The sequence below is a fragment of the Aptenodytes forsteri genome, unplaced genomic scaffold (genome assembly GCF_000699145.1).
Source record: "Aptenodytes forsteri isolate BGI_AS27 unplaced genomic scaffold, ASM69914v1 Scaffold87, whole genome shotgun sequence".
Taxonomy (NCBI): Eukaryota; Metazoa; Chordata; class Aves; order Sphenisciformes; family Spheniscidae; genus Aptenodytes; species Aptenodytes forsteri.
Genome location: NW_008796041.1, coordinates 496,595 through 509,503, shown reverse-complemented (window position 1 = coordinate 509,503; position 12,909 = coordinate 496,595). Strand labels below are relative to the sequence as shown.

At 41.3% G+C, this 12,909-nt stretch overlaps 1 protein-coding gene across 1 annotated transcript in view; it reads right to left on the bottom strand.

Annotated features, from left to right (window-relative positions):
* Positions 1-7,537, bottom strand: part of CELF2 (CUGBP, Elav-like family member 2) — a 384,808-nt gene extending 377,271 nt beyond the window's left edge. Inside the window, exon 1 of the mRNA XM_009285480.2 lies at positions 7,420-7,537. Within this exon, the coding sequence (XP_009283755.1) occupies positions 7,420-7,472 (53 nt within the window). The 5' untranslated portion in view covers positions 7,473-7,537. The remainder of the gene's footprint in view (positions 1-7,419) is intronic.
* Between the last annotated feature and the right edge of the window lie 5,372 nt (positions 7,538-12,909).

Below are 12,909 nucleotides of genomic sequence, written 5' to 3'. Positions count from 1 at the left end.
CATGAGTTTTCTCACTTTTACCCTTCCGATTCTCTCCCCCATCCCACTGGGGGGGAGTGAGCGAGCGGCTGTGTGGGGGTTAGTTGCCGGCTGAGGTTAAACCACGACAAGCTCCTGCTCAGGTCAAGCAAAAGAAAATCTCCTGGATCTTGTTGTAAAGGCCCAGCAAGAGAGACTGCAAATCTTCCTGGTTTTACCTTCCTTTGCTCCGTCCTTGGTACAGCACCTTGAGACTAGCAGGGGTGCAAGAGATCTTTAATGAATCTCTCTTGAACAAAACAAAGCCTGTTATATAGGCAACGCTGTAATAATGACTGCTGGAATAATAACTACTAGAAGAGTTTCATTGCTCTAATGACACCCCTCCACGGGGACAGCGGGGAATGTTACCAATGGTTGGGAAAATGCCATGTGGCACAGGTTTTGCTGAAGGAAGGTGATGAAACACAGGTGAGTAGAGTTGCATGTCAACTGGGGAGGGGGTTAGAAAAATGAAGGAGAGCAAGAAATGAGTCTATGAAAAGAATTATTCACATGTGCAGCTATCAGACATGAAATGAGCAGCTAAGCAGAGAAGGAACTGCATACCAAAGGAGAGACTAAGCTTGGAGGGGGGTTTAATAAAGCAGAACAGTAACTGAGCTTACAAATTTTTATAAAGGGTTACTGAACAGAAGCAACACACACACAAAAAAAACCCCAAAACCCAAAGGGGAAAAATAAGAAACCCAAGCCCCCAAGCTAAGTAATTTGCCATCAGGAAAAGCTCAGCCAGATCATGCAGCTCTGGGTTCCAGGCTTCAACCAGCTTCAGCCTAACAACTCCTTGGAAAAAAGCTGGTGCATGCGAGGAATTCGAGTGGTTCGTCTGCGGAGCTGCCTTGCAAAGGCAGAAATACTGAAGAAAAGGTTTTAGCAAATGAGCAAGGAATTACTTGTTCTCAAAAGAGTTAAATTCTAGTTTCAGTTAAGTAAATTATTTTTATGAGGGCAGGCGGTGAAAAGCCCAGCCCAAGGCTGAGCCCTCACTGCTGTGGGCTCTATACGGACAGAGCCGTACATCTCTATAGCCGTGAAAAGTTTATAGCCAAAGTAGATAAGACAGGTATTAACAACTCCATTTTACTAGTGGGAACTGAGGCACACAGAGATTAAGTTACTCATCCAAACTGACACAGAAAGCCTCAGAAAAGCTTGAAAATATAACCTTATCTCTCAAGGCACAATGTAACGCTGCCACTGCCCAGTTACCTTTCCTTTCTACAGGCAATTTCCTCCTTACTCCAGTTCCACTGAGTGCAGAACTAGACAAAGCTTAAAATTTGCAATGGGTTAGTTATGAAAGAGCTGCAGAGATCTGCAGAAGGACATTAGGACTCTCATTGATTTAAGAGATGAAGATGATGAAATGGTAGATGAAATTCAGTATGACTAAGTAATGCTTGTAGGAAAGGATGATCCTGTTTCTACCTGCATCCTGCAACATGTGCATCCATGTAACTGGATTTCACTAATCGCCAGTCAGAAATAAAATTTTGGGGTATAACAGATGCAGAAACAACACAACCTCCCCCTCCCCTCAAAAGAAAGGAACCTGAACTCAATGTCTCAAGGCCTTAGCAAGGAAACCACTCCAAACAGCTACCACATGTCCCAAAACATGGATGCAAGACAAATTTACACGTAAAAGAGCCCTTCCAGTGCATTACTTTGTTAGCATAGATGCAACCAGTGTGTCAAAGCACAGAATTTCTTTGCTGCAAGACGTGGGCTCAAAGTTAAAACTGCAAAAGCAGTCAGATAAATTCATGGAGGAAGCATTCATCAAGAAAAAAACATCACTGCTGGCATAGGAAGTCCCTGAACTGCAATTCACTGGTGTCTGGGAGAGTGTTACTACACACTTACCATCATCGACTCTTGCTAGGCATCTATGTTGCTGGTGCAGTAATTTTATATTATGATTTTGGGGTTAGGGCAATTTAAACAATTAGGCAAAGGAACATAGCAGCAATAATAAGTAAACCTCTTTGTGAGAGAGCATTCATTTAAATTGGATGGTTAAATCCCCCATAAAGCACCTGGAAGATTTAACAACTCATGTCCAAATGAACAAGATGTAATAAGCTTGTATACAGGCTTGATATGAAAAGTGGATTGTTTTTAGTAAAACAGTGGAGAGTAACCTCTTATTGAAAAGAGTGATATTGAATTTTTATCAGGGGAAAATAAAGATGCAAGAATAAATCTGCACAGGCTTAGAGAAGGACTAGATGACTTTCTCATCCATCAACAGTGGATGCAGGAGCGTGTTACATCCTAATCTGCTATTTTTTGTTATCGTCACTTTTTGAATCACCCCGTATATCCTGCCTTTTTAAGAAAAAAAGCCAAACCAGGAAAAAACTGCCAGTATTGTCCTCTACAAAGTGCAGAGGAAACACGGATACAAAAGATGAAAAAGTGACTGAAAACCTCATACTTCAATATAGCTGGCCTTAATTTTTCATCCCAGTATTACTAACTTGAGTGATTGTAGAGTTACGTGTTCAAACTGAAAGCAGAGGAATCCAGACTATATTTTGCTGCTCATATTTTACATATCAGAGCTCACTACCAACCATCATCCCCTGGTGATTGTCATTTGTATAATGACTTGGGACTTATGTGACCCTCACTAACATCCCTTTCAGCGCCATCTCTGACACGATCTGTATTTTTGGAGGGGTTAACTGGAAAACCATTTCTCAAATGTGTTTTTAGTTATTACAAGATACACACACCCTCTCTTCAAGCATATTCATTTTTTTTAAAGCGAGCATATTGTGGCAATTATGGGGGAATTTGTATTCTCCGCTGACATCTGAAATTCCATTATCTGTATTTCATGGTGGTGATGGAGTCCAGTGTTATGTCCCTGGGCCAAACTTTCAGGGCTTGTTTTGTTTTTGAGTAGTGGGTGGAGATAACATTGTTCAGGTCCTCAGAGTAAAGCACATGTGAAATAATTTTTTTTACCCCCTTTTCTGAACAGTAGTTCTGTGTTGGGGGTCCATGCAGTTAACTGGTCTGTTCAGATACTGAATCCAATACGGGATGCCTTATCTTAAGCTTTGCTAAGATGGAAAGGCAAAAGCCAAAACAGGAACAAGACTCTCATCACTACGGTCGTCTCGGTTTATTGTTCTGTGCCAACAACTGCATTTGAGCTGTTGTGCGTATTTTCCTCCCCCTTCTCCAATTTGAACACCTTGAAGCTATTTAACCCATCTTAATTCACAGGCAATCACAGGAGCAGGGTGTGGGGTTAGGACTATTTGCCCAAAATAGCTCATAATAAAACACCAAGAAGGCTGAAATTGCTCCTCCTGGACTGACTTGCCAAGCAGGAAAACCATTTTTTTCCTGAAAAGCCAAACCATTTACAGGCTGTTTGGACGGTGTGCGTGGTGGGAAAAGGCATTTTGGAGAGAACATTTGAATTGGTACATCCACCTGACACATGACTTGTTCCAAACGAGATGTTCCCAACTCCATTAGCCAAGTTGTATGGGCCAGTTCAATAGGACTTGTGAAATTCAGGTCATCTGTATTCAGAGCAGTACAGCAAGATTCGCTGCTTCACAGACTGTAAGTTGACTGCTCATCTGAGTGAAAACTTCTACTCTTTGCTTGGATTTCACCTTGAGGTTGCGAAGTCAAGTTAAAAACAACTTTTTTTTCCTAGCAATAAGCCATAGAAAGGTCACATACTTCTTCAGACAGGAATGCAAAGGGGTACAAGGTCTTCCCTGTATAGGTAACTCATGTGATTTATAGTGCTGCATTTAGCCTTGTTGGAGCCAAATTAAGGGAGAAAAGCAACAGAGGAGATGTGGCCTTCAGGGATTTCCCCCCCCCCCCTCCTTTTTGTGCCTCTCCTTGCTAGGCTACTGCTCTGCTTTTGCTGTTGTAGGGGCCCAGAGCACAGGCTCTGGCTTCAGAAAGAGCAACCAAAGCTGTCCCTGTCACGTATGAGGGAAAAAACCACATCCCAGAAGTACAGGGAAAGTTTTCAACAGGGATTAGAGACACCTCTGGAGTCACAGCAGCTGATCTTGGTCTCTCTTATGCACTAGGGAGGCTAGATCCCAACTCCCGTATAATTCTGGAGACAGGTAAATGGGATTTCTATGTCAGCAGAGGGCCGGGCTAGCACACACCATTTGCTAGTAAGGCTCTGAAGGATTTTAAAAAGGCCTGAAGTTTTGCCAATCTCTCCTGGCTCCAAGGGATACAACAGACATGGCACTTATTCTAGTCTCAGTATGAAAAGTGAGAAGGCATCTATTAAGGGAAAATCAGCCAGCAGTGTGTTAATGTCAAAGCATAGACGTTTTGCTGGGAGCTTATCTGAAAAGAGACAACAGGCGGGGAAAAAAAAAAAAAAATCCAGGAGCTCTCACAGATTTACTTTCCAATGACTTTAATATTCAGATCACTAACAAGAAATCCAGTGAAAGAAAATATTTTCTGAAGTGGGTTTTGTTCTGCACGTTAAACTGTGTTTAGAGCCCCCAGATTCCTCCCCCTTTGCTGTAGCCAGTGGCTGCTGAGTATTGCAACTCTCACTGTCCTACCCCAGACAGACACAAGGAAAGAGGGAGGCCTGATGTAATATTATAGATACACACCATTTTGCCATTTATTTATTTTAATACCTCTGCTAGCTCTCCCAGCCCTGCTGGGTGAAGTCCAGCAGAATCCCCTGCCACCCTCCAGCACCACCTCTCCCACCCTTTAGGCTCCACCACCAGCCACAGCCTTGTCTGTTGTTATATTGTACCTTTTCCTTTATTATTATCTTTATTCAGAGGGCAGAGGATGCGCTTCCAGGGGATTTGGGGAGGAGAGCAGAGAAGCCAGAGCTCAGCTGAGATGGGGGTAACTAGCACCAAGGCAGCCCATAGCTGCTCTGAGCTCCAATGCAATTATTTCCCCCCCACCTCCATGAGATCTGCGTCCTTCAGTCTTTTCCCAGCTAAGCAGGTCTCAAATTGTGAGCGAGTCACAGAATAAGTTACAGGGGGTGCACAAGGAAAACAAAATTTAGAATTTGCCACTGTAGGACAGTAGTCTTGAGCTGATCACAGCATTTGCTACAGCATTTCATTTGGGTCTTAAAGAATTGCTTTGTGCCGCCTAAGAGAACCACAAAGAAACACTCCTCTATTTCTTATAAATATTAGCTACAGGCTCCCTTGATACATGGAGGGGAAACACTAAAAATGGTAAGCTCAGAGGCATCAAACAGGCTGGAAATTGGCCTGCAGAAAAGGAACTAAAATTTATAAGAAAAGGTAGAAGTGGCATTACAATTTAATAAGTTGCAAGCCATATGAGCTGCATGTTGAATTCTAGGTTTTTGGGTTTTTGGGTTTTGGTTTTTTTTTTTTTTTTTTACTATCAGTGATCATTTCACTTATATTACATACTGTGTTTTCCCACCTCTTAACCCTCTGCACCCTGCAGTTGGTCTGCACAATGTCACGTCTGTACAGGGTTGCTGCTGTAACTATACACAGTAACTACACAAAGAAACATCCGGTAAAATTGACTTAATCACATCTTTGACCTACTCTGTGTCCATACGGCTGTAATCTCCGGATTCACACACAAAGTTGGGAAACTTCAGCCATGCTGTAGGGGAAAAAGCGCCAAGGAGATATTTCTTCTACAGTCATGTAAACACATCATTTTTCTAAGAAAACAGGATTCTTCGAGAGGGCAACAGTTTCTCCTCCTAAGTCTTCTTGACTTTCAAGTCCTCTGTGTCATCCCTCAACTCAGCAAAACCCAGGTATCACCTGACTTGACTAGCAGAGGAATCAGAAGTAGTCTCACAGAGCTAGAGAAACTTTTAAAATAATTCCTAGGATAGCTTTTCTGGAGCTGTAAGACACGCTGTAAGACAATACATATGAGCTCTGTAAAAGCACTTTACTGGCATTCATTGGTGATGACTCACAGAAGTCACCCCGGCTCTGGTCCGTAGGGTGACCACCCGCCCCAGATGCCAATCACAGCCCTGCACTCCACCGTCCCGCACAACGCTACGTGTGAGCTAAGATCCACCCTGAAGTTTTGGAAGTCAAATAGAAACTTATAATTCTGTGCTGACAGTCCTAAATGACTTAAAAAAAAAAAAAAACAAACTTGCAATAAGACCGCTATGCCAAGTCTCATACCACAGAGAAGGATAAAGGATCTTAGTCCACATTGCTACACACAGGCTCAGAAGATGGTCAGAGAAATTTAAACTTCTGAAAAAGAAAGTTCAATACTCTGCAGATATGAGGAAAAAAACCCTAGTCATGTAAGTAGACTTTGTGGTTTGACTTTTGAAGGGCTGTTTTTCCTCTTTCAGCTCAGGACACATTAAGTTCTTTAAAACATTGTAGCAAAAAGCTCAAGTATATTTTAAAATATTTAATAACAACAACAACAACAACAATATCACAATTCACATACCCCCTCAAAATTCCTGTCATTTACTCCCTTAAAAAAAAAAACCAAAACTGTATTAGTTGCAGCTTCATGTTTTGCTTAAGAGCTGAGGGAAATAAACTTTATATTTAACTAATTGTATAATTTTGCCACCTACATTCCCAGATGGTTCCAATGTTTTAGTGAAGTTTCTGCAGACCATCTGCAAACTTTTTACATGTCCGGATTCTCATCAGGCAAAACCAGGCACTTATAGCAGGATGAAACGTGGACATTTAACACTGTGGATTTTTAATATCTGCAGCAGGCATTAACGGTGATTTTTTTTTCCCCCTTATCCTTCTTTTTAGCAGTTCGAGTTACCATTTTTCACTATTCAAAATAAATGATAGCAGTACTGAATGTAAAAATCAGTAGCAACTTTTAAGTATCAAACACATGCCTTAGAGGGACAACAAACTGTGGAAGTTTCAACAACAAAACAAGAGAAGCACATTTGTCCCCCTTTTCCCCCTCAAGGCTATTTTCCACTTCTTGATCAACTTTCACGCTGTTTTTTTTGCTCCTCTGAAGTTTCCCACCCATTCCCCTGCAGAGCACAGCAAGGAAAGCAGAGAGTTAATCCTGCAGTTTCAACTGGTGTGAGCCTTCCCTGTTAACTTGAATTTACGGAGCAATCTCTCCTTGAAAAAAAGAAAGGAAAAAAAAATTCCTCACTGCACTGTAACACCGAGAAGTATATTTAAAAAAATCTCCCTCAGGTCTCTCTAAACAACTGCTTAAAGGTTTGCTGTATCTTAAAAGAGCTCTAATTACCAGAAACTCCTCTCTTACTTAAGCCCAGGGCTCACATTTCTATGATAACTCAAGCTCCAGTTAATTTAGGGCTAAACCAAAAATGCCTGTACCAAACAGAAGAAAACACAGGCCTACCTTAAAACTTTCCAGCTTTTCAGAGGATCCAAGTCAGAGATTATAGACACCATTGTAGCAATGATAACAATAATATATATATATATAAAAACCACGGCAGGGAAGCGTAACCACAAAAGCAGCAAGTACTCTACTCAGAGTGGGAATGACAACAAACCCTGCACAGCTCTTCCTCCTTCTCAAGCTGATAAGCACTTGTCCCAGCTTCTCTCCACCCCCAAAATCAATCTTGTGCTATATTGCTTCACAGTCCCAGTTTCATTTCTTCACCACTACCTTTTAAAGCCCTTGTAATCTGCTCCAACTGATCAAATTTGACCTTTTTGTAGCCCACTTTATTCCAAGCACAGCCCTCAGTTAAATCTCTCTTTATTAACACCGTCCTTCTTGGCTTTCTTTTGGAACAAACACAGCTCAAGCTTGAAGCCTCCAGTCTTTGCCAGCAATCATTTACAGATTACTGCAAGCTGCAGTCTTCTCCTTTTGGGTATTTTCTTCTACCTCTGAGGTTTGCTTTTATATTATTTTCTGAAGGTTGTTGGGGGTCTCCCTTTCCCTATTCTGTGCAGGTTGGAGTTTGACACTTTTAAAGGAGGGACTTTCTAATGCAAGTCCTCTCCCCCCCTTACCTCTCACCCTCATATAGACAGATACACACATTAAAAACAGTTTACAACCTTTTGAATACAGAATCATCTTTCTCCCTCCTTTATTTTTTTGAATCTAATAGGCTTGATAGACTTGTAAGCTGAAGCTGTGACTGAAAGCAGTCTGATTTATGGGAAGACTGCTATTATGGTAGAATAATAAAAAGCCTAATAATGAAAAGACAGATGTTAACCCTTCAGATGTTTGAAAGGGGAAAAGGTGTCTCTATAATTCCATTAAATCCATCTCTTCTTTTTGTTGCTACTTAAAAAATAAATAGTAAAGCATCCTCCAGATCACTATAGTGATCTGAAAAGTTGTGTAACTGCTATGTTAGTGTGTGTTTATTTAGGAAAACCTAGATGATTGGCTTCTTTTGTGTTTCTATAACACTTTTTGACATTGATTTCCCTGCATTTAAATATTTCTCTTTTGCATTTTTCCCCCCCTCTAAATGTTTTCATGATTCGGTTTCCACTGATTCATTGGGATTTCTGGAAATTCCCATATTAAAATTCGGGGGGGAAAAAAGCAAAGCTGCACCTTATGAAGTGTTCAGTCAGAACCAAACTACCCCAAATGACAGATACTTCCACTTTGCTATTTATACCACAGGCATATGCTCCTAGTTTCTCTCTGCCACCTGTTCTCAAAAAAAAAAAAAAAAAAAAAAAAAAGTTAAGATCAGCCCTTGTATGTTAAAAAGAACCAGTAATATGATGGTCACATAGAGATCTGGTAGTGTGTGACATCACACGCTCATGGAAACATAATAAAGGATATAATAAGGCGTAATAAACTTTTGAGGCTGCTTTAAGTCTTCCACTACCACCTCCTTTGGTGAAAGAAAACTTGAGCTATGTCTAAATTGCTTTCAAGGCTCCCTTGGATGCTGTAGGCTGGTTTTGGCCAGCCTGAAACTCCCCTTGCCGGTGTCCCTATAGTACAAAGGCAGCACAGTCTTGCCCTTGCCAGAAGGTGACACTGAGGCTTCCCACTGCCCCAAAAAGATTTTGTGACCACTTTGTCTGCCAGACAGCAGCCAGGAGACAGAGGTCAGAGAGAAACAACCAGTTTTAAACTACCTAGGTACAAAATGCCTTCTTTGTTCAAAGGCCAGCGCATCATTCGCCCCTCATTTAGGACAAATGTACATTGAGTCCTCTCCTGCCTCTTTTTTCCACCCCTCAGCCCCGTGAAGCCCCTGGCTTAGCATGTGGGGCCATATCAGTTGATCAGTTTAGCAAGTCAGGCCCCAAGTTCAGACCTCTGGATTTTACATCCTCTCCTGGGCACCGGCTCCAACAGCTTTGCTTTATCTCCGGGGGGTGTAACAAGGATAAACACATCAGACACTGCTGATGGTGGGATTGCAGGTGCAGATCTGGGGGAGGAGGGTGGAGGACAGCTGGGGGGTTACAGATGCTCCACCTCCCTCTTAAGGTCAGTGTGGCACAGGGTGTTTCTCACCTGATATGCACATATCTGAGCACTTCTTCAGAGATAAGGGTTGTATCCACCTCTGGAAACTTTGGGGCCATATATTTATTTACCTACAGGAGATGGGTTAGACGCTTGCCATGGAAAATGAAATTCAGTTGCCACTTGTCATATGTTTCTTTGTGGAGCTGAGGAAACCTTCATTTTTAGCGTGGGAAGCAATTAAAAAGAGATTGGCCAGTGTCTCTTCCTTTCTTCCCAAAAGTTTGTAAACCACCGTTACGGAGGTTAATCCCTCACTTGAGACTGGGGAGGACATAAGTGGTTACAGTACACTGCCTTTTCTCTTTCCTCTCTACCTTACTGTCACATTTGCTGGTTTTAGAGCTATATTCACGTATTTTCCCACGTAAACTTCTCACTGAATGTTTCATATTGATGACCAGGCTCAAATTAAGAAAGGCTTGAAGCTTAGCCTGCAAACAAAATTTAAAAATACCCTGTCCTATCGTGTCCCCTTGGCAAGCCCAGTTTGAGTCCTTGTCACATCCTATCCGTCCACTGTTGCACGTCAAGATGAGAAAGAGGCAATGATGCTCTGCCTTTACACCCCACTTAGGGATCTAACTGGTTTCAGTTTCTGTACGGGTCAGGGGTAGGTGAGAGCGACAAGGGTAAGAGACTTTTACATTAAGGTTGGATGTTCCTATATCCCTAGACTTCAAGGGCTAGACACACAAAGTGGAGGACCGCAGTTTCCCCTGGTGTATAAGGAGAAACCAAGGCCAAGAGAAACAACTCAGCCCCTGTCCCCCACTCCAGGTCAACGCCAAACCAGCCCAGAACTCCACCGCACCAAGATGCTGAGTGTCTCTTACTCTGTTCATCCAGAAATTCCACAAACTCTCTCCATTTCAAGAATTTTATCTCTAACAAGTATATTTTATACTTTCCATAGGCGCATTTTTCACTGCCTTCCCACAGAAAACACTCCATGATTTCCTCCAACATATCCACGTGAAACCTATACCTTAGGAGTAAAGATTGTTATTCCTTTCCCATTTGCAATTATTTATGGTTATTTTTATTATTTTAATCTTAAACTTTTCACATCAGGAATGAAAGCCAGGTCTCCATTTTGCTGGACCTGGCTGGCATTTTGCCAGCTTTTCCTACAACATTGAAGAAAACAGCTATAAGCTTTCTAAAAATAAAACTAGAAGATTAAGTTTAGCACAGAGAAACTTGCGACAGGCAATGGATTTTCCAAAACAGCCTCACGCATTTCATACAGCATGTAGCTATAGTAGGAGAAAACAAATAAAACAGAAACAGAAACCCACTGTAAAATTATTTTAACTCTTGTGCTTGGATAGTGGCATTCCCGCCCACCTTTTAGCTAAATGTTTTTTTCTGTTGTGGTTAAGGACTTTGTCTTCAAAACTTTTATTTTTACTCTTTAGGTGAAGAAATTTCCTATGATCTTCAGCTTATTTGCCAAGAAACAGCCAGCACATCTGTGAAATATTACTCAAGCAAATTTATTAGTTAGCCAGAAGGCAACAGCCCTGAAAGTTTCCTCTACCTGCTGAAATCCAGCCTATTGTATAACTTGGGTCTGTCATACCGTAACATGTCCTACCAGCGAGAGCTTAGTAGTTCTCAGTTAATATGATAAAGAAGTACAAGCTTTCCAAGATTTTGGGTCATGTTAAAGTAAATATATATATATGCACTTTTGAAAACCGTATTCATATATACACACACATACACAAAAGGATCTCTAAGCAATGTCATCATCCTTAGTTTAGACAGCTGTGGAGTCAAAAAAGTTCCAGATCAGCTAGCTACAAACATTTGAAGGTCAATTACAGGACAAAGCATTTAAAAAAGCATAAGCAATGATGGCTACTGAGCATTAGAAAGATGATTTTATGTAATGAGATTTTTTTCCCCATTGGACTGAGGACTTTGTAGCATTGGGCAGGAAAATAAACCAAGTATAGTAAGCAGTCTGGGTTGGTTATTTAATCTTCTTTCAAGGGTGTTATCTCATTCAAAATATTTTAGGAGCCAAGGAAGGTCTGCCAAAGCACAACTTTTTAGTCAGGATGCCCAACAGCCATCATTATATCAGGCAATAATAGAGAAATAAATAACCTTCTAGCATCTTCCCAACACATATTTTCCATTGCTCTTTCATACAAAGCAATATTAAGTTATTTGAAAGAAATCCTGGTCTTTTACCAGGAAAACCTCACTCTCCCTAGGGAGCCTGTTGTTAAACAAAAGCTTATCTATTAAAGAGTGGCCTCCAACTTCAGGGCTGCTGTTGTGGGCTGATAAAGACTCTTCTCCAGACTGTCTCATGCTGTCCCTCCCCACCAGCATTGCCACCCCCCTGCCTCTCCTCCCAGTGCCTAAAGCCTCGCCTTTTAAGCAATGGAGTGACTAATTGAAAATGCATTCCAGTGCTTTACAAGCAGCTTTTCCTTTCCTGCTGACCAGCCAAATGTTTTAAAGTTGGCAAGATGCTGTTTTAACTTGGGAACTGGGGCACTTGTTCATGGCCTGGATGTGTGAAAAAAATCTGGCCGACTTCAATAATTCTGTTGGAAAAAAAAATATTAAAAATCTCACTTCTAGAACCGGTATGAGTAAACCCAAGTATTAAAAATCTTTAAAGCAAGTCCATTCCCTCTTGGTGAAATATGTGATCCAGGAGACAAGAAATTGTAAGTCCTGAGTTTAAGAAACGCACAAAGTCGTGCACCAGTGCTTGGACACAACCAGAGAAAAACCAGTTACAAGCAGGCATAAATCCAAATGACAGTTACCCTTTGGGAAAGAGTACCGTAACTGAAACACCCCGGAGACAGTCAGTAATCGCTGATTCATGGCCAGTCAATGGCCAACCAGTCTGGGATTCAGCGCATCTTATCACACACAGCAACTTAGAAGTTGGCTTCATCCAGCAGCTGCAGAGATTTAAGGGTTTTTCTTTCTTTGCTAAACAGCAGGCCTGATTGTACAAAGCCTGCACTTTAACAGTTAATCATTAATCTTAAATTACATAAATGTGTCTCATACTTATCGACTTCTCACTTTTATGAAGTCTGTAGAGACAAACTTTCAAGAGATGGTATTTTTTTTAATACGGATTGTGATTTTAATGGATTTTCAAGTACTTTCAGGTTTTGCACATGACAACTGCTGCAATAAAAAGCCTTATGAACAAAGATGTGTTTTGTGTCTATTCACCTAGCAGAAAATTACTATTACGGCATACTTTATTATGGGAGAAATGCTTTCCAGCCTCTCTGAAGAGGCAGTCTTCCCCAAACTCCCATCATCCTAATTGTTTTTAAGGTGTTTGTAGTTTACTTTAAACAGCATATGAGC